Here is a 26,142-nt window from a genome sequence, read left to right as displayed (position 1 = left end):
TCTGTATTCCTGATGCTCTGGCATCTGGGGCCTTCCCAATATGGAAGGGACTGGCCTGCCCAGAGTTAGCTAATCCCTCCAGACAACACACGACACGCTCCAGAATCCTGCCTTTCATTTGCAAACCAACCAATCCAGAGCCCCCACCCCCCTTATCAGGCTCTCACACTCCAGGTCAGTATTCTCCAGTCCTAATTACCCAAGGACCACACAACTGAGGACGGCTTCTATACTCCAGAGTCTGCTGAAGTTATTCAAACCAGCCCATCTGAAGTATGCCTTCCTGCCTTGCCCATGGAAACTATCATAAAGGCTTGTGCCGTGCTTTCCCCTTTCTGCTCCTGGCTCCTGACCGACTCCACTGCTTACGTATGTGTCCCGGTGTGGCATAGTATGCCCTCTTCTCTTGTAAACGATAATAAACTATCTTTTTCCATGGCGGTTGTCTCCTGATCTGTTGGCTCCCCATACCTGCATAATTATAACACCCACATTTTAAAACAACTGTGAGAACAATTCCAGGGACCAAAAGTTCTTTTCTTTGCAAGGCAACAATTTCATCAGTGAACTACTGTAACCTGCTTTCCTGAACTGAAATCTGCTTCCCTGTACCTTCCAATAATTCTGCCTCCAGAGCAACCAGAGAATAAATCTACCCATTTTTTTCATGCGACAAACAATCAGATATGTGAAACATACCTGTGATTGTCTTTCAGGAAATAAATTTGTGAGAATCACATACATGGATTTACAGATTTGAGGGGCTTTATTTCTATTATCTTTCTTATAATGATTAGCATTTCACAAGTCATTTTGGCTACAATAGCCCAGCTGATTGAATATTTTCTTCCAACATTTATTCATGGCTTAAGCAGAACCTCAGCAGTGTGGTAGCCTTGGCTGGTCTATCAGTGTCCTTTCTAAAGTGTAGAGTCTACTAGAACTGGTCTCTCCGTGTCGCTTCCCGAGCACTATTACTTCCCTGATTTGGGGACCAGGTGTATCGTGGTGCCTGGCATGGCATCAACTAGTTTCTGAATCCTTTGAAATAAATTGCCATGAAACACATGTATCATGTAATTAAGTAATTGAACTGTGATTCTACTGCAGCTTTTCAGAGTTTTAGGTACGATGTAAAATTCACCATTCTCTAGTATACAGGACTTCCTCCAGAATCGGTCTTTCCTCTTATCTTTCAAAGGTATTTTTTTATTCCCAAAACAATACATGTTTATTGCATGAAATTTATTAAATATAAAATAAGACTAATCTTATTCCCAAGGTAGACACCTTTTTGTGTATATCACTTCATACTTTTTCATATACATAAGCCTCTAGTTTCAGTTTTTTTTTTTAATGGATCATATTACTCGGATACATATAAATGCTTAACAACTTGCTTTTGTCATATAGCAATACATCTTGGATATTCTAGAGCCATACTTATGAATAGATTACAAGTAAGAGTTCCTTCAGGTCAGGGACTATCTTGTTTAAGTATTTATGAAACACAACACATAGATAATTCATTTGCTGAATTATTACTACAGTGTGATGATTCCTACGTTAACTACAGATGACACGTTCCAGCCAATGCTGGGATCATTTTTCCTTTGAATTTCTGTAGAACTCTTGGATGGGTGATTCATTTATATCACTAATTATACCTAATATTATTGCTTATACCCACTAGTTTACTAGTAGGTTGGTGCAAAAGTAATTGCAGTTTAAAAGGTTGAAAGTAATCGCAAAAACCGCAATTACTTTTGCACCAACCTAATCATTTGGTCCCAGGTATTTTAAAAGAGCAAGTTAAAAGGGAGTCTCATATCCAGTAAATGGGAGAGCAATAGTTAACTGATTCTACTATTTTGTTTTCACTCATTCACATTAACAGACCAGTTAGTTCCGAACAGTATTTCCGTACCAGGTTGCATAAATAATGCAAAGTGATATAAGTGGTCGTTTATATTCTATTTATGAGTACTATGCTTGGTTAGCAGGGAAATTCCAGTTTTGACTACAGATTCTCTTCTCACAATCATATCTAGTGTTTTTGCATTATCTAAAAGAAGTTTTGATTTAACATATTTTGTCAAGATTTGTCAAAGATTTTACTCAATCATTTCTAGCTATGCTTTTGCTGTCCATATCTAGACTTAAGAAGTAAACATACAATAATAAAAAAGATATGAGCAACATCATGCAACTATTTTTGCTAATGATTAAGAAAAACTTGAATTCAAATTATATTTTATATCATTCTTGAATTAACTCATAATAGTTTATAATACAAGTTGAAAATATATTCAAGTAATCTTAACTAATAAGCCAAAGGCAGTTAAAAGCCAAATTCTCTTTTTCTGGTTTTTAATATGTAACTGATTATTTAAAGATTCTCATTGTTTCCCATAGCTAACATTACAAATCCTTTGCAATGTTTAAATCACTGAAATAATAATATGAATAATAAATTATTAATTTTCAGTCTCAGTATGCATAACTACACTAGTGCGAACAAATGGATTTTTGCAATATACAGAATCAAGATAGTGGACAATGTTCTCTTCAGCCAGGAACCAATGCAGATCTTTGTGTTGTAAAATACAAAAATGTTTTATGTCTTATCTACGTCTACCTTTAGCTGTCATTAAATATTTAAGCTTGTGTGTATATCCTGTATTAGTATTCTATTGGCATCATGAAAAGCTTTATTTTTAAATTTCTCCTAGCCCAATGTAATTTTTTTAAATAAACTATTTTTTTAGAACAGTTTAGATTTACAGAAAAATTGACAAGATAGTACAGATATATCCCCTCTCCCAGTCTCTCCTGTTGTTAACATCCTACCTTAGTATGGCACATTGTTACAATTAATAAATGAATATTGATACATTATTAACTAAAGGCCACAGTTTATTCAGATTTCCTTAAGTTTTACTTACTGTCCTGTTTCTGTTCCTAGATCCCACATTACATTTACTTGTCATGTCCCCTTAGGCTCCTCTTGGGTGTGACAGTTGCTCTGACTTTCCTTGTTTTTGATGACCTTGATAATTTGGAGGAATACTGCTCAAGTATTTTGTAGGATGCCCCGGGAATTTGCCTGATGTTTTTCTCAAGTTTAGACTGAGGCTTTGGGGAAGTGATTTCCCTAAGAGGAATTAGATACCTACAGATTAAAAATACATCTAGACTTCCAACTTTTGCAATGGACGTAACTCATATATCATTTTTAATATTGTGCATATCCTGCAAGATTAAAGAATATGATAAAAAAGGTTGGCTTTTAAAAAAATAACTAAGAGGTAGATAACATTATAAAGACAGCAAATGGTAGTCATTTTAATTTACTTTTCCAAGTAAGCATGTTTTCTATGAATTAAAATTACTAAGACAGAAAGTCAGACAAAAAAGCATAAATAACAAACATACAATTAATTTAATTCTATGTATCTTCAGAGGTAAAATTTGGGACTTATGTAAATAAATGTAACTCAAGTATACCTATTTTCAGAGTACATTGCCATGTTTTTATCTACCAAATAAGCAATAAATAAATATTGTACAGGAGTCTTTTGCCTGTAGATCAAAAATAGTCTGTCTTAAATTCTTAGAAAATTTATAGTAGGCAATCATTCTCAAGAATTTCTCTTGTGAGCAGTGGTTCTCAGACTTTAGGGTATTAGAATCCCCTGAAGGGCTTGTTCACATGCAGATTCCTGGGCACTATCCCCAGCAGTTTCTGAATTAGTAAGTCGGTGGGGGGCTGAGAATGTGCATTTCTAACAAGCTCCCAGGGGATGGCGACGCTGCTGATCTGAGGACCACACCACCAAAACCACTGCTTTAGAGTCAACAAGGAAGCGACGTTTATTAAGTGCCTACGATGATTAAGGTGTTTTATATATATTACCTCATATAACTAGCTATATAATCTTATCAAGCAAGTGCGATTATTCCTTTTATAAATGGGGAACCTGGGCTCAGAGAGACTGAAAAACTCACCTGAGGGGGATAATGGAATTAGGTGGCAAAACTATAATTCAGATCTCCGATTCTAATGCCCATCTTTTCCTAGTACAACACACTGCTCCCTCATTGATAACGGAGTGAAACGTAGGCCCCCTTGCATGTTGATTGAAAAAGGAGACTGTACCAAAGATATGTGCAGTGATTGGTTCAGGTTAGTGGGGTAAACTAAAGGACTGGGATTCTTACTGAAAACTAGGTATGTGTCATGGAAAGGATTCACTTATTTCTGAACTTCTGAAATAATCCAGGATGACATGAGTTTACTGTATAATTAATAGAACAGGAAGAACATGTATTTAATACAGTAGTGAATATTCCTTAATTACCATTATTTTATTATTCCTTACAGGAAAACACAGACAAATAAAAGTGCTTAAAAGAATAATCTCATTTACATTTAAGTTTAAAGCATCATACTATTCTAAATGTCTGCCACTGTACACTATATCACCAATCAACCATTACTACTTACTCTGGTACTGAAGTGATAAAGGTTAAAAGGCTAATGGTCTTCAACAAAATATTCAAACAATTACTAAAACATTTATCTCCTTTCATAAAGTAAATCAAAAGCAATGACATACAAACAAAATGAACAATTTAAATTTTAAGAAAAGTGTACATTGTACAGTAAATAAATTGCTAAAAATGAAGTTGCCAATAACATAAATTTCTGTCACTTTTTTACACTATGTAGAAAAGGACACTGAGACACAAAATTATTGGACTGCAGACTTAAAATAGTTAATGAGATTTAAACTTCAGAATGATAAAAACTCACCCAACTCCATACCTCTACCAAAACAAATATTTTATGTAAGAAAGATTCCCTTTTAAATATCTATATACACATTTCCCCTTAATACTGATAATCAAACCCATAGTTATATTTATTTAAATAAGAATTAAATAAACTGCCCAAAATGCTGATTTCGTATCACAAAACATTGAGTATTTTAAATCACAATTTCCAGGTGGTATACATTGCTTAAACAACATTAACAAGCATATTTTTAAGAATATATTTTCATCTATAGGTCAGTTAAAGCTTTATTAAATGGTAAACACTTTTAACAGTGCAGAGATACAAGTTTCAAAAACAAATGCATTCAGAAGATCTGCTGTTCAAATAATATTTTTTCAAAACCAGGTGGAGGAGTATGATAAAATTCACTGAACTGGCAATCCAAAATTGCACTGTCATCAACTAGAGATAGAAAAAGAAAGACACTAAATTAGAAGCAAACACCTTAATTTGAATGAATACGTAATTATAAAATAAACTGTTACCATAATACCATAATACCAATAAGCAAGAAGAATAAACACATCTACTGTCCAGGTTACAAAACATGATCCTATTGGGTAAAAACAGCCACAATGAAAAACAAAATTTATCTATCAAAAACACTGAAAGGATATACATCAAAATAGTATTAATAATTATCTCTAAGTGGTGTGACTATGGATAGTTTTCATTTTTTCCTTATTTGCCAACTTGTATTTCCTAAATTTTATGCAATTAAGATGTACTACTTTTTTAAAAGTTTCATTTTGAAACAAATTATAGATTTACAGGAAGTGGCAAAAATAATACCAGTCTCCAGTGGTAACACTTTACATAACTACAATACAGTATCAGATCCAGAAAAGCGACAGTGATACAATACTGTTAACTAGACTCCAGCTCTTACTCAGCATCTCCATGTTTTTACCAGAATTCGCCCAGGAAAAATGAATGCATATATGCACACAAAAACTTGGACATGAAAGTTTGGAACAGCTTTATTTTTAATGTCCCCAAACTAGAAACAACCTACAAATCCATTAACAGGCGAAGGGAAACACAAATTGTGATATATCCGCACAGTGAACTATACTACTTGGCAATAAAAATGACTGAGTTACTTAATTACAACATAGATGCCTCTTAAAATAATTAGGCTGAATGAAAGAAGCCAGACAGAAAAAAAGAAAATCAAACTGTATAGTTCTGCCTACAGTGTACTCTAAAAATGCAACATAATCTATAGTGACAGACAGCAGATCAGTGGTTGCCTGGTTGAGGCTCGGGTTGGGTAAGGTGAGCAGCAAGGATTATAAATGAGCAGGAGGAAACTTTTAAGGGTGATAAATGTTTGTTATCTTGACTGTGGTAATGGCATGGGTGTTCACTTTATAGCCATTTGTTAAACTGCACATATATATTTAACGAACATTACTAAATATTTTATATTTCATAGTAAGTGCACAAAACAAGTTAAGTATACTGTATTTGACATTCTTTGAAGTCACTAGTGATTTTAACGGGTGATTTCAGTGAAGTGGTGGTGAAGGCAGCCAAATCAGGTTGAAGAACAAATGAAACATAGTGAAGACAGTGGTGTAGGCAAGTCTGTAAGAAATGCAGCCATACAGAGAAGGGTAAACATTGGGGTAGTGAGGGGTACGAGTTTAAGGGAGGGATTTTTCAGATGAGAATGACTTGGAATGTTTATAGGCATTGAAGAGAGAGGTTGATGACATGGAATATAGATGAAATAACCGAGAAAGTGAAGTCCCAGATTTGGGGTATTTGAAATCTAGACTACAGACTGAGATTTTTGAACATGAAGGGTAACACTTCCTCTGAGATGGGATGGAAAGAAGGCAAGATTGGAGTCGATCCAGAAAAGCTTCAGGAGGGTAAGGAAGGGAAGGTGAAATTCACTCTTGATAGCCTGTTTCTTTATAAAGTAGAGGGCAAGGTCATCTGCAGAGAATGAGCAGGGAATTCAAGAAGCACGCTGAAGGTCTGGAATGTTTAGAGATGTAAAAAACTTGCCAAAAAATATTGAGAGCTTAGATTATACTGGAAGTCATAACTTTGCAATGACACTTTTCTTCAGTGTTCCACAGGGTTTTCTCTCCATAGGTTGGATGTAAGAACAGACAAAATGAATGGCTGGATTGATTGACGATTAGGGATGGGATGGAGGACAAAGGGTAAGGGAACTTAAGTTTTATTTTTAGTCTATGATAGTGATAGACTATTAAAATATTTGGCTTAATTGGGCTGATTTATCAACTCCAATTTATAAAATATACTTTACTTACATATAATTTACTATCTATAACTTTGTCATGTTAAAAATAATGTTGAATCAAATAAACAATTTGAACTAACAATTTTATTTGCTACTCATTTGTGTAACTCAGTCATTCTACCTATATTTATTTCATTTCTCAGGCTAAAGTATTTTGAATATTAAGCTACATTTCCTAATTGAAGTAAATAAAATAATTGCTTTTAAGCTTGTCCAATATAGAAAGAAAACTAACCTAAATCAGGTTTAAAAATACACTTTTACATGCAAAGACACGGAAGGTAAAATCATTGAAAAGTATTTTTTAGGAGAAAGAAGACTAATAAAACCTTAATTAAAAAGCAAAGCTTTTGTTATTACCACATCAGTAAATATTTCTATTTGTTATTGTTTACTTTTCTGACACCCCATTCTGTCCTCACTAACACTGCTAAACTTCTAAGGAAGTACTACAAAAACCTACTAATTATTTATTATTACGGCTCAAATCTAAGAACTTAAATAAAGTAGTTTAATGAGAAAATACTTTATCTCTACTAAAACTATAGGCAGCAAAATCATACAGCTGTTGATTTACAGTTGATAACAAAAAATAAAGCAGAATGAGTGACAAAGGCACTCTGGCTATTTTTTTTTTTAAAGAGAGATACCTTATTTTTTAGAGATACACATAAAATATTTATGAATAAAATGATATAACATTTGGCATTTGCTTCAAAATAATCCAAGGAGGGGAAGAACAGGAGTAGTGTTGGAGGTAGATGAAACCTGATTGGCTATAAACTGATAAATATTTGAAGACAGGTGATGGATATATCAGAGTTCGTTATACTATTCTCTCTACTTCTAAACGTGTTTGAAATTTTCTATAATAAAAATTAATTAAGTAGTACAAGGTTATCTCTTAAGTAAGCCAATTCTTGGAGGACACACTTGTACAGAACATACATAGTACTTATACACCTTTTATTGGGAATAAAAACCGTCTTTAGTCCTACAAATTAAGGACTGTGATATCCTAGTGAGTACATTTCCTATTAAAAAAAGTCTTTATTAACAATGTGTCCAGACTTCTGCATGATAGTTATAAAGTTACGAGAAATGCCAAGCAAAAGTTAACACATATCTCATCATACTTAGAAATACTTTAGCTTACCATAAACAACTGGATACACTGTCCCTCGTATACCTGACGCTGGACAATGCATGTTTTTTCCATTCAAATATACATTTAATTCTACATGGTCATATGTAATACCCTAGGAACAAAAGAAAATATGAAAAATGATAAAAATATAAATGTTGCATAAAAACCTGAACACTCAGAAAGCACTGATTATAGAGCACAGAAACACAAAAAATTAAACAAAGGGTCACAAGAGCTTTCATTACAGGTTTGCAATTTGGTACAATTCTATTTGAACTGAGCTAAAAAGATTGGTGATATGTGTGTGCGTGGGTAGGGAGATGAAAATCCCAAGAGTCTACATTAGAAGTAAAACAAATGATATTAGTTTAAATTCTAGTATTATATTTAGAGAATCTGGAGTTTATATTTTGAATATTCAAGATGACATAACTACTGCATATTGAGAACAGAGAGATGGTTTAAACTCATACAGAAACACTACTTCTATATGTAGAATTTTATCTCAAGGGAGGAAAATAGTGAAGTTTTCACCATTAGGGCTTGCTACCTGTCACTGTTTTCAAGTCATGAAGAAGTATTTTTATACGTATACAACTTATTTCCCCAAAGAAATAATATTGTATTTCTTTACCTGGGTTTCAAATATGACTAGTGTATTACTAAGGTAAAGCTGGTATTTACAACCAAATATATAGGTGACCCTAGAACATCACAGCCTGAACTGCGCAGGTCACTTATAGGCAGATTTTTTTCAATAAATACCTACAGTTTTCGATCCATTGTTGGGAGTCACAGAGGTCAACTGTATGTGATCTACGCCACTTTATACAGGGTACTTGAGCACGCACAGATTTTGGTATCCATGGGCAGTCCTGGAACTAATCCCCCGGCAGATACTGAGGGACAACTACATTTTGGGGGAGTCAAAAGTTATATGCGGATTTTTGACTGTGCAGCGGGTCAGTGGGTACCTTTAACCTCTGCAATATTCAAGGATCAACTGTAATTTATAATTAGTATCAAGTTGAAAAATAAAAAAAAACCACAGCTCAAAAGATTTTGAAAAGAACAATTTGGGATGAAAAATGTTACTTTGTACATTATTAGTGGTATGAAAATCACAATAAATAACAATTATTATTATTAAGATGCTGGAAAACACTTAGATAGCCTGTATTACATACGAAGCACAATTCTAGGCACTTTATATTTACTCATTTATTCCTCACAGTAAGATAGGTATTATTGTCTCCATTTTACAGATGAGATAGCTAAAGCACAAGAGGTTAAATAATTTACCTAAGGTTGCATAGCTAGGAAGTGGTAGAGCTGGGATTTAATTTGGAATACTTTAAAATTGCCATGTAATTTTAAAGTTAAACTTTTAAAACTCTCTTTAAATCTTTACATAATAGCTGATGACAAAAAGAGAGCTTTCCTTGGAAGAATTAAAAATAAACAGCAGAAAATTTTCAATAGAGAAATCCTCACACCCCATTGACCAAAAAGCAACCACTTCAAGGATTTCTGACTGGATCAACTTACAAGCCTTTAAGAGGTAGAAAAATCTCTTACAGATAGATGATCTAGTCTTAACTCCCTCACTTTCCAGTTAAGACATCAAAGGCACACATAAATCAGTATGTTAAATGCTATTAAATATTCTCTTCAAATATTAGCAAAGTCAGGGTTAAACAATGATTTATTGAAAGTTAAGGAATATTGGGGCAGACGGATGGCTCAGTTGGTTAGAACTCGAGTTCTCAACAAGGTTGCTGGTTCAATTCCCGCATGGGATGGTGGGCTGCACCCCCTGCAACTAAAGATTGAAAATGGCGACTGGACTTGGAGCTGAGCTGTGCTCTCCACAGCTAGACTGAAGGACAGTGACTTCATTTGGAGCTGATGGGCCCTGGAAAAAAATATTGTTCTCTAATATTCCCCAATGGAAAAAAAAAAGGAATATTGAGAAAGGTAAACAGATTGCCTTTGTTTCATTTCAGTTTAGGTATTTAAATATAATAATAAAGCTAACTGATGGCTAGGATTCACTTTTTTAATAAAGAGGTATGTTTTCATTTAAAAAACAAAATCATACTTACATAAATAAAAAACCAAGGGTGTTACTCTGTTTATAGGACTACAGGAAATCGAACAGTTCAGAGCGGTAGGTTGTCATCCAGGCAGCCTCCACCACCTGGTGGCAGCATAACCTACTGCAAGCAAGTTGTAAACCCAAGCCTCCAGGGGATACAAAACTCCAAGACCAGAGAAAGAAGTGAGGAAGGATGAAAAACCCCAACCCCCATCAGCAGCATTTAGTTCAAGTATATTCTAACTTAATCTGTCCTTCTACATGATCTAGAAATTAGGTTTGATTTGATATAATCATGCATTTATCAATAATTGTTTGCAGGTTTAGTGAACAGACTCTGAAATGAGACTGCCTGTGTTAGAACCCTGGGATCACCCCATACAAGAAGTTACTTCACTCTTCCTAATCTGTAAAATGTGATAATAATACATAGGGTCATTAATGAGGATGAAACAGTTTAACCTCTGACAGGCACTTAAAACAGTGCCTGTCCCATAATAAATGCTATGCAAGTATATGCTATTATAATTGCATTGAATGTTTATCAAACCTCTCTGGAATTAAACTGAAAAATGCAATTTTAGAATGTAACTTGCACTTTTCAAAACTGTTTACGAAAGGAAAAATTACGCATAAGCTGTTTTAGGTATGCTTTCCTAGCGCTGCTGTAGGTCCTACTGGTACTGTATGATGACTATGAATATAATCATTTGGTTGGATGCTGAAAGCTTATTTTTCTTGATTTATCCTCAGAGAATGGTATATGACTGAAATTCTACACATATGAGAATGTTTTTCCTGTCTTATAATCCATTCTACTTTTCCTAGGCCACAGTCAGCAATTTGGTGAAATTTATTCTCAAGTGTTTGAACTAGGAAGATAAAGTTAATATGGTAATGTTTTACTTTTCTTTTTTTTTTTCTTTTTTGTTTTACTTTTCTTGATTATGCATATATTTCACCTTTTCTAGTCCTCCTTTTATCAAATGGGCATGAAAACTCAAAGTCTAATTTAATAATGCTGACAGTCTAAAAATGACATTCTTAAATCTGTCAATTTTGGTATCAGTCATCTCAGTGAATGAAAGAGGAAGGCAAGAATAATGCACAGTAGAAGTTTAGTATATAAACAAAGGAAAACATTTGTTACTGATTATGCTTTCTTATGTTTGAATTTCATCCTTTAGTATAAACAGGTTGACAGCATCAACTTGACTTCAAGATTTTCTTTCAAGAAAACCATTTGAATAACGGTGTTCTGTATTATGGACATCTGGCAATGATCTACAAACACAGAACCAACTATTTAAAAAGAAGAACAGGGAAAAGCAGATTTTAAAAATAGTTTATGCCTTTCATCTCTTTTTTTCTTTAGTCAATTTAGGAAAAAAAACTTTCAACAATTTACCTACTTAAAAACTAAGTGTTCTTCATATTTTTTAAATTGAAGAAAAGAGATCAGACCATAATTAAAAATCTTAATTTCCACATCTTTCTTTTCTCCAAAATACTGTGTGTTTCTTTAATTCAATGACCTGAATTACCTTGTCTGTGTCATCTCATTATCAGAAACTTTCCCTTGTTATTTACATTCCTTTGAACTTGGTACCAGAGCCAGGAACCCTTGGTTCTGCGTATAAGGGCACCTTTGCTAAAGGAGACCCAAGAACTCTGTTCTCAATCAATAGCTAATAGCCTGAACTCAGTGTATAAGGTTCTCGGATAACACCATATGAGATGTAGGAGAGGAAGTATCTGGAAAAGACAAAAAGGATTACATTTTCAATAGGGTGGCTTTGATAAATAAAGCCTTAGGATTTTGAGTCCATTTCTTTGAAGAGTTCTGAAAGTGAAGTAAGTTTAATTAAGATTACGTTTAAGGAGGACCTAACACTCCTGATAAAGTACTGTTAAAATTCTTTAACAGAAAAGTTCATAACAAATTAAGTAATAAATGTTAAAACTTTTCTCTAAGAGATCTCTAGCTGGACAAATACCTACTATTTCCTAATATAAGAGTCAGCAAACTTTTGTGGGCCAAGATTTCTCTGATGTGAGAGAAGCAGGAAATATTCATCAGCAGCCAAGCTGTCATTAATTTTCCTGAATGGAAATAAGGGTTCATACTGATATCCCTGGCCAGCAGCAGCTCTAGAAAGAAGGCAGTTAGGTAAGGAGGCAGTGTCTACACCAAGTGCTTTCTTTGGAAATGTAACACCTTAGTCACAATATAGTCACGGGGATATGAAATACAGTATGGAGGATATAATCAATAATGTTGTAAAGATTATATAGGGTCCCAGAGGGGTACTGATCAGGGGGATCACTTCATAGATGGTGTAGATGCCTGACCACTGCACTGTACACCTGAAGCTGAAGTAGAATAAGACTGAATGTCAACTATAACTATATGCGAGTATATACTACATATAGTCACAGGATTTGGAGTACAGCACAGGGAATATAGTCAACGGTATTGTAACAGCTATATCACAGCTATAACAGCTATGTCACAGGGGTAGTAGATTGGGGGAGGTGGGTTATCACTTTGTGAGGGATACAAATGTCTAGTACGTTGTTTTATACACCTGAAACTAATAAAAAAAAATGTACCAGCTTATTAGATCTAATCCCAGTGCTTTGGAATTCAAACCAGACTCCCCGGCAAAACTACATATACTAAAAACAGTTCAAGTTTACTAATTTACAGGGTAAGACAACTCCACAAGAAAGCTTACCACCACGTCTCCCTCCTGTGGAAGGCTGTTAGCTGGCAGCCTGTTTTTCTCCTCGTTGTTGTGGTACAGAGCTCCATCATTTCTCATCACCAGACTGTGCACATCTCGGCCAAGGGGAATCTGGTTCAAGTTCACTTTCTGAGTTGCAACGCCAACACCCCAGATTCCTAAAAATATAATGATATTCTTAAAAATATAATGAACTATTTTTTGTTAATATTTAAAAAAAATATCTTTAAAAGGTAGTGCAAATTATACTATGTTTTCTACAGACACAGTACAGCCTAGGATATAAGAGAATGAGCCCTGGAGTTGTACTGCCTAGACTGAAAGCCTGACGTACCTACGTCACCTTGGGTAAGTTACTTAACCTCTCTCTGCTTCCTCACCTGTGAACTGTGGATCCCCCTCACAAGGTTATTATAAGATATAGCGAGATAATTCAAGGAAAGCACTTGGGACGATGTAAGTACTAAAAAATATGGGTAAGTAAAGCACAGAGTAAATATTTTAAAATACTAGCTATTTTCATTATTATTCTTCTCTAAAAAAAGTTTTTTTAAAACGTACACATTAAATTTAAATGGTCTAGAGTTCTATTTCGAGCACTACTTTTGAGAAGTGAGAAATTAGTGTGTTTAGTTTTTGCATCTGTAACATTTGACAAATGACATATGACTTGGTCAATATACTGGAAAGGAGAAAATTATTGGTAAAGTGTAAAATCATTTTGTTATCCAACCTTAAGTCAGTGAATTTAAAACCTTTAGGCCTAAGCTGACTTGTAAAGCAAGCAGCTCTTCTTTTAACCAGCCAAACAGAATACCTGGATCTCTGGATTTTGTCTCAAACCATTTCCTTGCCAGTGTTTAGCAAAATCAGTTAGGACAAAATCTATAAATGGAAGAACATTTGAAGACCGTGTTGTCAATCAATTTTTCTCGATTGAGTGAGACTATCACACAGCTGCATGTCTGAAACTTCACTGTCTTGTCATCCTTAATAATTTGACTATATAATTTATCCTCCAAAGTGGAACAATTTTAAGAGTGACAAGAGGATACAGCTAATACAGCTAATTTCACAGGACAACAATTCTAGACAGTTATGGAATCTCCTTACTCCTGAAGAACTGTACGTGCTGTGATACACTTTGGTACAATTGCCTCAAGCTTTCATTGAGAGGTCAACGCTACAAACTCCAACAGCACCTCGATCCAAGGGTATCACTGAGGTTATCATACGTAACAGAAAATCCACATCAAAGTTTGTGTTAGCTTTAAGGCTCAAGAAAATATATGCTTCTCTTGAGAAAAGGTGTGGTGTACTTCAGAAGATTTCAGTAACCAAGGACTTTGAAGCCAGTGGCTTAATTTATAAAAGAATGGAATGGAGGGCAGTTTATATTTATTTCACTCACTTAAGAAAATCAGTATTTAAAACTAATTAGAAAACAAGCCTCCGAAGAATGTTTTATATCATCCAAGCTAGTTGGGTAGGAGCAGGATTAATTTACTCCACTTTAGTTTCCTACGTTGTACCTATGTTATTCATGCTGTATTTCACTAAAAGTTTCTTTATAATAAACTTTAAAAAAAGTTTCCCTACATTCAATACTGCCACAAGTTAACTAATTGTCATACTAATTATAATACTTAAGTAGAACTGTTATACAACTCAAAAAACTCCATAAATTTTTAAAGAGAAGCATAGATTTTAATCTTCTTTCAGAATTCTAAATCTGCTGATTGCTTCAGATAACACTGAATCAGAGTATTTTAAGATAAGGTAAGAGAAAAACACAGGATCATAAAATTGACATTATCCTAAGGTAGAATAGCGAGAGTCTACACCTTATATACTCAACCAAATGAAATGGTACACCTAGCTGCCATTAATAATTAATGACAATAATAACACTAGTGCCGTACGTTGATCTAGTATGTCCTGCCTTTAAAACACTTTCATAAATATAGCTCATGTGAAGCAGGAAGAGAAGCTCCTGTAATCCCATTTTATACATGAGAAACCTGAGCCTAATTTAACTAATTAAACCAGAATCACACAAGAGGTAGAAGAAAATATCTTCTAGGTAAGAGCTTGGTGCGTTTTCATTACGTCATTAATCTTTCTTGTATATTGAGAATTACTCCTAATATTTAGAACGATTAGGACTTTTAATAGTAAAGTACCATTATACCAACCTGTGGACTGGATTTTGAATTCAAAGTAGCTTTTGTTTTGGTGTAAAGGTGCACTGGCTAAACAACCTCCTGTTCCACATATTCTTCTTCCATTTTTAACAATAACAACATCTGTTCCTAAACAAAAAATGCAAACATTGTGTAAAGTTTTGTATTTTCTTATCCAATAATCTAGGTTAATTTCTGTTTCACTTTTAACTCTTGGTCTACAAAAAACAGGGATACTACATGTACTTGGAAATATAGAAATAGTGATAAATTGTTTAAATATTTAATTCATTATTTTTTCCAAAAGAACATTTATATATTTAATGTTCATTTGTAGCAAGAAATCTTATTTAATTATGCAGTTTCAAATAAGCTGTAGTAATTCTGAATTATACTGAATATTTAAAATACTTTAAAAATAGAAACAGGCTAACTTTCTTCAATTTTTAGCCAATAAATCAGTTTGATGATTTCATAAATCTCTTCATTTAAATAAAAACATAAACACTTAGAAACCTTGGTAAATTAGTATGATTTTCAATTCATTCCAAATGAATTAAAACAATCTACTAAAAACTGGCTGAATATCTACTAGGTACAAAGTACTATGCTAGTACATTAGTCAAGTAAGAAGTGAAGAGTACACAGGGGCCGGCCCAGCCCGGTGGCTCAGGCGGTTAGAGCTCCACGCTCCTAACTCCGAAGGCTGCCGGTTTGATTCCCACATGGGCCAGTGGGCTCTCAACCACAAGGTTACTAGTTCAATTCCTCGAATCCCGTAAGGGATGGTGGGCTCCGCCCCCTGCAACTAAGATTGAACATGGCACCTTGAGCTGAGCTGCTGCTGAGCTCCCGGATGGCTCAGTTGGTTGGAGCGCATCCTCTCAACCACAAGGTTGCTGGTTCGACTCCCACAAGGGATGGTGGACTGCGCCCCCTGCTACTAGCAATGGCAACTGGACTTGGAGCTGAGCTGCACCCTCCACAACTAAGACTGAAAAGACAACAACTTGACCTGGAAAAAAGTCCTGGAAGTACACACTGTTCCCCAATAAAGTCCTGTACCCCTTCCCCAATAAAAAAATCTTAAAAAAAAAAAAAAAAAAAAAAGAGTGAAAGCTGGATTAAAAAAAAAAAAAAAAAAAAGTGAAGAGTACCCGGAATATGGAAAGGAATCTTTGTTCCTGAAATAGCTGACACTGAAAAATGCTAATTTTAGGATCTTAAAAATGTTTATAAGATAGCTACTGTCAATTATATTGCAAATATGTAAGTAAGGTTTTTGACATCATTAACGCCTTTTGTTCTCATTTCCATATAATTCTTAGTTTAGGCTCAAATGATATTTGATAGATAGATGAAAGTGAGAAAAACACTTGATAATTTGACCCCAATACCAATTATTTTCCAAGCCTTGATTTAGGAAAGAATGTATATCAGAGAACATAAAGAGACTTAATTCTAATATGTAAGAAACATCCCATAACACCAAGGCACGTAACTCCCAAAATCCATGGCCAGTATTACCGTTTCACTGATAACAAGTACACAAGCCAAGCAGATCTGGCTATTAGAACTGTATGGGACTCCTTCAGAGGGGGTGAAATAAAACTAGAGGATAGTAACCAGAGGTATTAACAAGCAGGCAGTTCTCTCATTAACTCATTATTGAAGTCATATTTAAATAAAAATTATTTGAGACAAATACGTAAGAGAAATGCAAAATTTTCAGACTCTTACAATTCCAAATTTTAGATTCTATCACAGACAGTCTCTTAAATAAGGTAAAACAGAGATCCTATTATATAATTATTAAAAATTCATCAGCATCCATTTTTTTTCTCATTATACATGTTAAACCTCAAATTCTGAGAAAGTACCTTTATAAATAATATACATCTGGCTACAAAATATACCTCCAGTAATTTCAACTGGAGACCATCCAGGGCCCAGCTCCTCCTTGATGGCAAAGACCATGTAGTGCTTGGCATCTAGCAGATGCTTAACACACAACTGATACAGAAATGAATGAATAAATATGCTCTGCTAAGCACTATGCACTGGACATGTAGCATCTGTTTTCCCTCTCCCAACAGACTTCTCTCTGGAGATCAAAACAGTTCCAAGGACGCTGACTCAATCTTTTCAGGAGTACAGCTTTGACCCAGGGTAAGTCAAGCAGTGCATTCCACATTTCTTGGCTACAGTGATTGAGTGAAAAAACGGTTATATGACCTAAGCCACTACAATCAAGACTTTTGCAGAAAATATAGGGATAAAGAGACTCTCATTCGTGGTGAACCTGAATGAGGAAGCCCAGGGAGTGGCTGTAAGTTACCATGGAAACCAGCCTTCAGGAATAAGCAGCAGAAGGCAAATGAAATAGACAAAAAGAAACTCTTGGCAGCAGAGTCTTTCCTGGAGCCCCCTCCGCCTTTGTATTTTTTTCAGTTATGTGAACCAATAAATTTCCTTCCCTGTTTAAACAATTCTGAGTTGTAATTTTTACTACTTGTAACTGAAAGCATCCTAAGTGAAACACATTTCAAAGAATTATGCAAATAAATGGTATTTTCTTTTTCTTAACTGGCAACGTTCTGTGGTTCCCAACATACTAAAACCTTCTAATAAGAAGCTTGTATAGTAGGTAACTTACTATCTTGGATATCATCCTAAGGTGCTAAGTTAATGGAAGTGTCAGAAGACCCTCAATAACAATACAGGCTACTCTCCGTTGGAACCACAGTACCAACTCTGAGCATGGTATTATTCTCTAACTTCATTATCATTTCTTACCTCCAAGGCATTCTACTAGGTACTGAGATGTTTTATATAGAAAGATGAATATATTCAGGGAACATTCTGGAGTGTTTGTGAATCATTAGGAAACTATTTTAAGCTTATTCCATTTCTTTTTTTTTTTTAAGTACAAAGATATCCTATATTTGGATATATGGGATTTATGTTGTTTTATTAATTAAAAAGTCAAGGCAAATTTGAGTGCAGTCAGAACACATATGAACACAGCCAAAAAGTACGTTTTAAGAAACATTAGACACTTCCAAATGACTGGCATCCCTTTCAATGTAGCTACCTTGGAAGACATTCATTTCTAAAAAGTCATTTCACAATTAAATGCAGAAGATACGGCAAAATGAAAATATTTACAAACACAATGCCAAAAGAGGAATTCCAAAATGGTTTTATGCAGCATCACCAAAATAAGTGACAACTTTGAAAGAGACAGCATTAGTTTGGATATGAAATGCACAGACTATTTTACTTTTTAAAAAACCACATTCTTTAGGTTATCTAATATAACCTTTCACATATCCAAACACATGCATACTTGCTCAGTATGCTGCTCATATTTTCAACTTCAGATGAATTTATACTTGACACATACAGGTACTCCTAACTCAACAAGCCTTTCCTCTCTTTCATGTTACTCAGTTTCTAAAATCATGTTTCTTCTGTGATTGAAGAATTTGAACTTACCAGAAGATAGGTTAAGAAAAAATGTCCATGCAGGTAGAGAGTTTGGGGATGACATTATTCTACTGAAAGTTGCTGGGCAGCTTTGGAAAAAGAACATAGTGGAATGAGTAGAACTGACCAGCTTTTCACTGAGAACCGACTAGGGAAAAGAAATGCTTAAAAGCGCAAACTCCATTTGGCAGTAGACAGAAAGAGCTAAAGCTGATCATAAGCTCCAGGAACTAAATATGGTCTTCCCTTACGGTGTTCCCAGCACCTGAAACAATGCCTGCCACCTGATGGATAGTTACTCAATAAATATCAATTGAGTGAATAAATAAATGGAAACATTTTCTGCGGGAAATTTTAGGATTTGAACATCCCTGTCCAAAAAAGATGGATAAGAAATAATTTAAATAAGTATACATATACATATACAGATATATTTATGTACTAAGGGTCTGTATTACACTTGGGAAATCCGTGAATTAAGAATAAATACCCAGGTGCAAAATGGTATACAATTATCACATTTGGGGTTTGGTCTATGCTATTGAAATATAAAAGTATAATGGGCAGAGTGTTTCCAGAATTATAAAGAATGTGGGCAGGAGAGGGTTTTGCTATAAATATTAAGAACTGCTTTTGTTATTTCAATGTATTGTCCTTTAGCCAATGAGAGATGTGGGAAAAATCGACAATACGTAAGTATATTTAGAACAGAATACACAAAAAGACAGTACTCTAACTAAAATACGGTGGGAAATCTCTCCTAGAAGCATACTCCAGAAGCAGGGAACTAGATGGGAAAAGTCTAAGAACAGAAATAATACGGTGGTGAAAGAGGCTACAGAGGGAAGAGGAAGAACGTAATTAATGGATAAGAAGTTATGTGATCACTTGAAATTGGGAGGAAAAGAAAAGATGCAAAGGAGCAAAGTGCTGTTTTATTTTGCAATCGCTTGACCTCATGGGAAGAGGCGAGTCAGATTGAATTACAACAGCTTTAACCGTGACTAAGGAGGAGTCGGGCAATGGGAGGTTTTAGCTGAAAAGTCAGGTTATGACCAGGGTTGCAACTCCAGGCTTCTGCAATTTGCCTTGTTTTGACTTTGTAAGGGGAGAGAAAAATCACTTGGAATAAAACAAGCTTCAACCTATAAATGATGGGCTAAAGAGAAAAGTGTCAGGGCGGAAGGAGAGGTGATCAGACCATAAACTCTGGACAATGTGCAGGTTTTGACTGGAGCTCGGCAGCAGGGCACTACAGGAGGAGCCCCAGAGCACTCCCCACGCCCCTCGCCTGGGGACATGTGAGGAGTCTCAGGAGGCGGCAGCTTGGAGGACATTCCTGTGAAAATGGGTAGGTCCACACACTCATATCCCGCTGACAGGGCTGCGTCGCCTTGAACAAGGAACCGGGCCGAGGTGGAGTCGCCTGGCGTCTGGAGGAGATCCGCGAGACCAAATGGGGTCAAGGCAACGTCGCTGGGGGAGGAGCGGGGGGCGGCGCCCCGCGGGGCAGAGCCGCGAGTGGTCCTTCCAGCCTCGCCCTCCCCCGACCAGCCGGAGGCACCCGACTCAGGGTGGGCCGTTGGGTCTGGGGACGGGAGGGCCCTTACCCATGTGCTGCGTGTCCAGCTGCACGGCCGGCATCTCCTTCAGAGGAATGTGCCCTGTCCCGCCATCTCTGCAGCACCGCAGGCAGCAGAACACCGAGGCAGCCATCACACAGGGACCACCGACTCCGCCTCTGCCTCTGCCGCCTGTCGCCCTTAGACTGCGGCGACACCGCCCCCGCCCGAGCACGGGAGGTGTGTGCGTGTGGAGCGCGGAGGCCGGTACAGCGACGCCCTAGGCAGGGAGGGCGCAGCGCAGGCTGAGGTGAAGCTGACCTGGGCGGAAGAACGGAGGATCGACCGGTGGTGTGGGGCGGGGCGGGGCCGGGAGGACGGCGGGGTTAGGGGCGGGGCTAGGGGCGGGGCTAGGGCGGGGCGGGGCGTGACGGCCGTGATGCCAGGCGGGGGACGGCATGCGCCTGCGCGCTCGGTCGTTTTCCCTTCGTGCCGCCTCGCGTGTGCACCCCAATGCTGAAGGGCCCCGTTGGTGTCTGCGTCCTCTGCACACTCAGGGGTCCTCAGTTGCTGTGTTTAAAAACTGTGCCCCTCCTACTTGGACATTATCTTTAGTGATGAATTGACAGAAACAAATCAGGCTAGGGGAGTGGGAGCTGATAAAAAAGAACCCCCAAGGTACTACCCCCACGCCCAGCGCTGGGAGAACTTGGCCTCCACGCAGAGCCTCCATCCCTCTACCGTGGCTCGTTTCTGAAGAATTTCCCCAAATCCTAAATAGATGTACAGGCCCCATGAATAATACTTGGTAGTGATTGCACTGTGGATGCCTATAAACTGTCTATAAAGTACTTTCTTGGTAACATTTTACACGTGGAATTTTCTTTTACTGAAATTCTTGACTATTATTGAGAAGTGTTGGTGTTCCAGTTTCTCCCTTCTTCCCCCTCCCCCATTAGGATGGAGGGGAGAGTTGAATAGAATGTTGGAGAGAAAATGTTTCTGCCTGTCTGTGAGGCAGGCACTCTTTCACGTACGAATCTAATTGGATTCTTGAAAGCTTTCAGGGTGGATATTCCCATTTTATAGATGAAGAATTAGGCTTAGAGGGATTAAGTAATTTGCGTAGCCTCAGATGACTAGGAAATAAACAAGGTGGAATTCAAAGGCCATCAGTATGATGCCTAAACTTGTGTTTGTCCCACCAGATCACGCTGCCTCTCAAATTCTGAAGTTCTAACTCTTGTGATTCATGCCATAATCCTGTTAAAGGTGCTCTGGGTTCAAAATGCAGATTTGCACTTTATTTTTGTATGGTTCATTAATCTCCATATTGGTTACAGCTGCCATAACTCATGTATAGACAATAAAATAAAATTAGTTGTTATAAGGTAAAATATTTGTTCAGAAATATGATTTAAAGTAGTACATATGTTAAATGTATAATAAACATTCAGGTCATTTAGGTTAGTCACATCTTCAATGAAAAAGCCAGACTATTAGGTGGTTGTGAATTGGCCATTACTGTAGAGGCAGAATTGCAATGGTCTTTCCTGGCTAGAAAAGTTATCTGGTGGAGTGTTCCCCGTGCACTTTGCCCCCATTGTAGCAACTCAAGTGTACTCAGCAGTGTGAAGCAAACAAAACCGGTTAGCTCCTGAAATGGACTTCCCTGTCTTGGCAGATGAACGCCATCTATGAGCTGGCAGACCTTATTCCTTCTTATATCTGAGATTCTATTATCCTTTCATTATAATTTTCAAAGGAATTATCCTTTCTTTTTGAAAAGCACAGCGCTGAAGATATTTTGACAGTCTTTCACAGCTATCACTTTAAATAACAATCACAAATAAAGCCTACAAAGTTTCCCAATAGTTAGTTAGAAGGTCGTTTATCTAAGTCAAAAGCAATAACAGAGAATGACTACTTTACCAAAAAAAAAAAAAAGAAAAGAAAAAAAAGGTCTGTCTGCTTCAGCGACATACACCAGGAACCCAAAAACTGATAGGACAATAATGTAAAGCATGTGTTTCCGAGTTGAGTGTAATGTCATGCTCAGGATTTTCTTTAATAGTTTTTATGCTAGCCAGACATCTCCTGTTAGTGAACTTTACATTGTACTTACTGGGTCATACAAATGGTTTCTTTCTTAAAAACTCATTAATCAATTATTATGCCAAAGTTTTTTCTTAGGGTAATACAAACCATATTTGTGATTTTTTTAAAAATCAGAAGCATTAAAAAACCCAAAAACTCATACTTCTAAAAACTAAAAATGTTTCTGGGGCCTTGATTTATTCATTATTATAATTTTAAGTAAGAGTAACTGATATTTGTGTAGTGCTTACTATTGCCTGGCACTATTCTAAGTGATTTTTAGAAACTATTTTAATCCTTGTAACAACAGCATGTAGCAAAACAACCTCCACTTTATAGATGAGGAAGCTGAGGTAAAGAAAAGATTAAAATCGTGCTCAAAGTCACACAGTCAAACAGAGATGACACTGCATCCAAACCCAGGCAGTCTGGCTCTAGTGTTTGTGTTCTTAGCTGATTGATATACAAGCTGCTTCCCTAAGGTACTACATTTAAGAATGAATTCCTAATTTTTATTTGTTTCCATCTCTTATCTCTGAAATTGACATTTAAATTTAATCTGGATTTACTAAACTATAAAGTATTTTACCTACATTCAACAACCAAAAATAAGAAAAATAACATTAAGAACCTTCCACTGCAACCACTCTGCTCTGTTAGCTGCAACATCGAACACAGGGGTATCCTTCATAGTGTGTCTCCAAAGAAAAAAGATACGTAGTATTTTCAATTACTAAAACAGTTAAGCCAGGTTGGAGACTTGGAAAACACATTGTTCTGACATTAAGAAGGAAAGAGAAGATGGGGTGGAGGAAAAAAAGGAATTTAATAGAGGTACAGAAAAATAATAATAGAGGATAAAGCAGAACTTTTTAATATTGAAAAGGAAGAAAAAGAAGCCAATAGCAAGTGCTCTATAAATAAGATCCCAGGGAATAAAAAATGTGATTTACCAAAAACTTTCAACCTGGAAGAACTATACCTTAATCTCTTTGCCTTCCATGGAACACACAACAGGCTGTCGTAAACCCAAGGGAGTTCTGTGATTCCCTCCCCAACCTCAAGTTCTCTTACTCAAAATACGAGTGTCCTAGTGCACTTCTAAATACCTTTTCCTCACCAATTTATATTCTAAGTACTACATTGTAATAATTAGGAAAAAGACACATTGAGGATTTAAAAAAAAAAAAAAAAAAGGAAAAGGGTCATACCAAAGTAGGGTTTGCATTCCCAGAAGAAATGAAAGATGAAGGAAAGTAGTTAGTCCTTGGATTAACACTCCTTGTCCAGTAGTACAGAGGGTACTTAAAGCCTGTCACTTGTTTTCAAGGGGCTGATGATAAGTGTTTTGTACCAAGTTTCTATGGCCAAAGATAAGGCTACATAACCTGGTATTATGGAAGAGAGGTTGGAAAACACTTAGCTGTGCCAAATATTTCAAACAAAAGTTTCCCAAAGCATCTCAAACATTCAAGAGATTCTGTGTCTTAGGACTGCATTAGGGCCAGGGAGCAAGAGTGGTCACCATCTCCAAATTATGAAATCAAAAGGGAATGCACATTTGCAGAAGGACCAGAGAAAAAAATACTTCGTGGTATATACATCTGCAAACAACCAAAATTATAAGTATCTCACTAAAATTTTGAGGAAGATCCTGAGATGTTTCTAGTAACAAGGACGGGAATGGATTATGAGTTAAAATGTACCCAATACTACTAATTTAATATATGTACAATGTCATTTAGTGTCTATGGTTTTATTCTTGTGAAGATATTTATGAAGTTTTTCATAAGGTTTTACTTACATTTACAACCCCTCCAAACCTATATTCTCAGTAATGGTCCTGCACATGAATATTCCATGCAGGGGTTGTCAGAACCTTGATTTTAGTGTTGAGCAAGGACTATTGTGTTTCCATCTGTTAAGACATGAGTGTCTATGATTGTAGATGTGGTTCTGTGTAAAGTTAGGGTAGTTCTGGGCACAACTAGTAGGCCATTAGTATGCTAAGTCACAGGGAATGGGAGACTACTTAAAATTGTTGGTGAAAGTTTATAAAACTCCGTAATATTTGAAAACTGCTTTTAAAAAATCCAAAACAAGACATGTCGATCCAAGATGGAGGAGTAGATAAATGCTGGGCTTGCCTCATCCTGTGAACACATCAAAATTACAACTAAATTATAGAACATGCAACCTAGAGAACCATCTGAAGACTAGCTGAACAGATGTTTTATATCTAAGAATATATAGAAGAAGTCATGACAAGATTGATAAGAGGGGTGGAGACATGAAACAGGCTGGCCCCAAACCTCTGTATGGCAGATGAAAATCGGGAGAGCTAGTTTGACTGTGGAGGTTCCCCATGGAGGAGCAAGAAATCCCAGCCCCACACCAAGCTCCCCAAACTGGAGTACTGGTACTGGGAAGAGGACCCCCCCCACAACATGTGGCTGTGAAAAACAGTGGGGATTCTGAAAGACCAGATCGACAGAAGGCTGCAGGAAACCCAGACATCCTCTTAAATGACCCATTCACAGACCCCACTTGTAGGCATTCACCTTGGGCTCTGTTTTAGGGACGATGACTCAGGGGGTGGCAAGGGCATATTGGGTGGGGGTCAGATTGAAGTGTGGCCTTTGGGAGTGGTCTGGAGAACAGTTGGCATTTGCCCTGTGTGTGGTCCTCCTTCTGAGCAGCCGGGAGATGGGCACCATCTTTCCTGTTTTGAGCCTCCCCCTACACTTATGGCAAATCTGAATCTGATTGGTCAGGTCAGCTGTGCAGCTGCCCCCTGCTGACCCACTGTGACCCCACACCACCCAACTTTCAAGCTACTGCAAAAGGCTTTATCAACAGCTGAATCTTGCCGGAGCTGGCAACTAGCAGCAGGCCTTGGTGTGTCCTGGTGTTTTGCGGAGCTACTTCAAGCCTAGTACTTGTAGCAGCCATCTTCAGTTCACATCATGGCCTCTCCCACATGCTTCCAGGTCCAGCACAGGCAGCAACCAACTGCTGATCACTTTGTAGCCTCAACCAGGTAGTCCCAGACTGGTCACAGGCAGTGTCTGACCTGGACCTGCACTGGAGTCCCTCACAAGAGGCTCCAGAATAAACATACTTGGAGATTGGCTTCAGACCACAGAAGAGTACCACCCAATTAGCTCCACAAGCAGCATACACAAACAATGGTCTCAAAATACATCAGAGCCTGCTGGGGTGAATCCCACTCCATGTGGTAAGCCCCCCAGCATAGCAGCCCATAAGCTGTGGACATGGCCAAACCTCACAGCCCTGAGGATCAATCCCACCCAATGACATGCTAACAACAATCAATGCTCAACTATAATAGGAGATCACACGCAACCCACACAAGGGATGCTCCTGGAGTACCTGGAGCAGGTGACCAGGGAGACTGTGCCACTGGGCCCCACAGGACCCCTATTACATAAGGTTACCCAGCAAGAGATGTAGCAGATCTACCTAATACGTAGACACAGAGAGACAGCCAAAATGAGGAAACAAAAAAATATATCCCAAATGAAAGAACAGGAGAAAACTCCAGGAAAAAGAACTGAATGAAATGGAGGCAAGCAACTACCAGATACAGAGTTCAAAACTTAGTGACAACTTCAACAAAGAGCTAGCAGGCATAAAAAAAGGACATAGAAACCATAAAAAGAACCAGTCAGAGGTGA

General features: G+C 37.0%; 1 protein-coding gene across 1 annotated transcript; it reads right to left on the bottom strand.

The window, feature by feature from the left end:
• Positions 1–4,316: 4,316 nt before the first annotated feature.
• Positions 4,317–20,706, bottom strand: SPRYD7 (SPRY domain containing 7). The gene is made up of 5 exons (XM_033105072.1): positions 20,396–20,706; positions 15,309–15,425; positions 13,105–13,271; positions 8,278–8,380; positions 4,317–5,242 (listed from the first exon to the last, which is right to left on the bottom strand). Exons 1-5 carry the CDS (start codon positions 20,499–20,501, stop codon positions 5,145–5,147), a joined length of 591 nt encoding a protein of 196 aa, XP_032960963.1. The 5' UTR covers positions 20,502–20,706; the 3' UTR covers positions 4,317–5,144.
• Between the last annotated feature and the right edge of the window lie 5,436 nt (positions 20,707–26,142).

The sequence above is a fragment of the Rhinolophus ferrumequinum genome, chromosome 4 (genome assembly GCF_004115265.2).
Source record: "Rhinolophus ferrumequinum isolate MPI-CBG mRhiFer1 chromosome 4, mRhiFer1_v1.p, whole genome shotgun sequence".
Lineage (NCBI taxonomy): Eukaryota > Metazoa > Chordata > Mammalia > Chiroptera > Rhinolophidae > Rhinolophus > Rhinolophus ferrumequinum.
The sequence above is the reverse complement of the archived record's forward strand: the minus strand, read 5'-3'. Positions and strand labels throughout refer to the sequence as shown.

Coding starts and splice junctions, on each gene's coding strand:
- SPRYD7 (XM_033105072.1), bottom strand. CDS start 20,501: ATGGCTGCCTCGGTGTTCTGCTGCCTGCGGTGCTGCAGAGATGGCGGG. Junction 15,426..20,395: donor GCTGGACACGCAGCACATGG/GTAAGGGCCCTC, acceptor TTTTTTGTTTAG/GAACAGATGTTGTTATTGTT. Junction 5,243..8,277: donor AGTGTATCCAGTTGTTTATG/GTAAGCTAAAGT, acceptor TTCTATCTCTAG/TTGATGACAGTGCAATTTTG.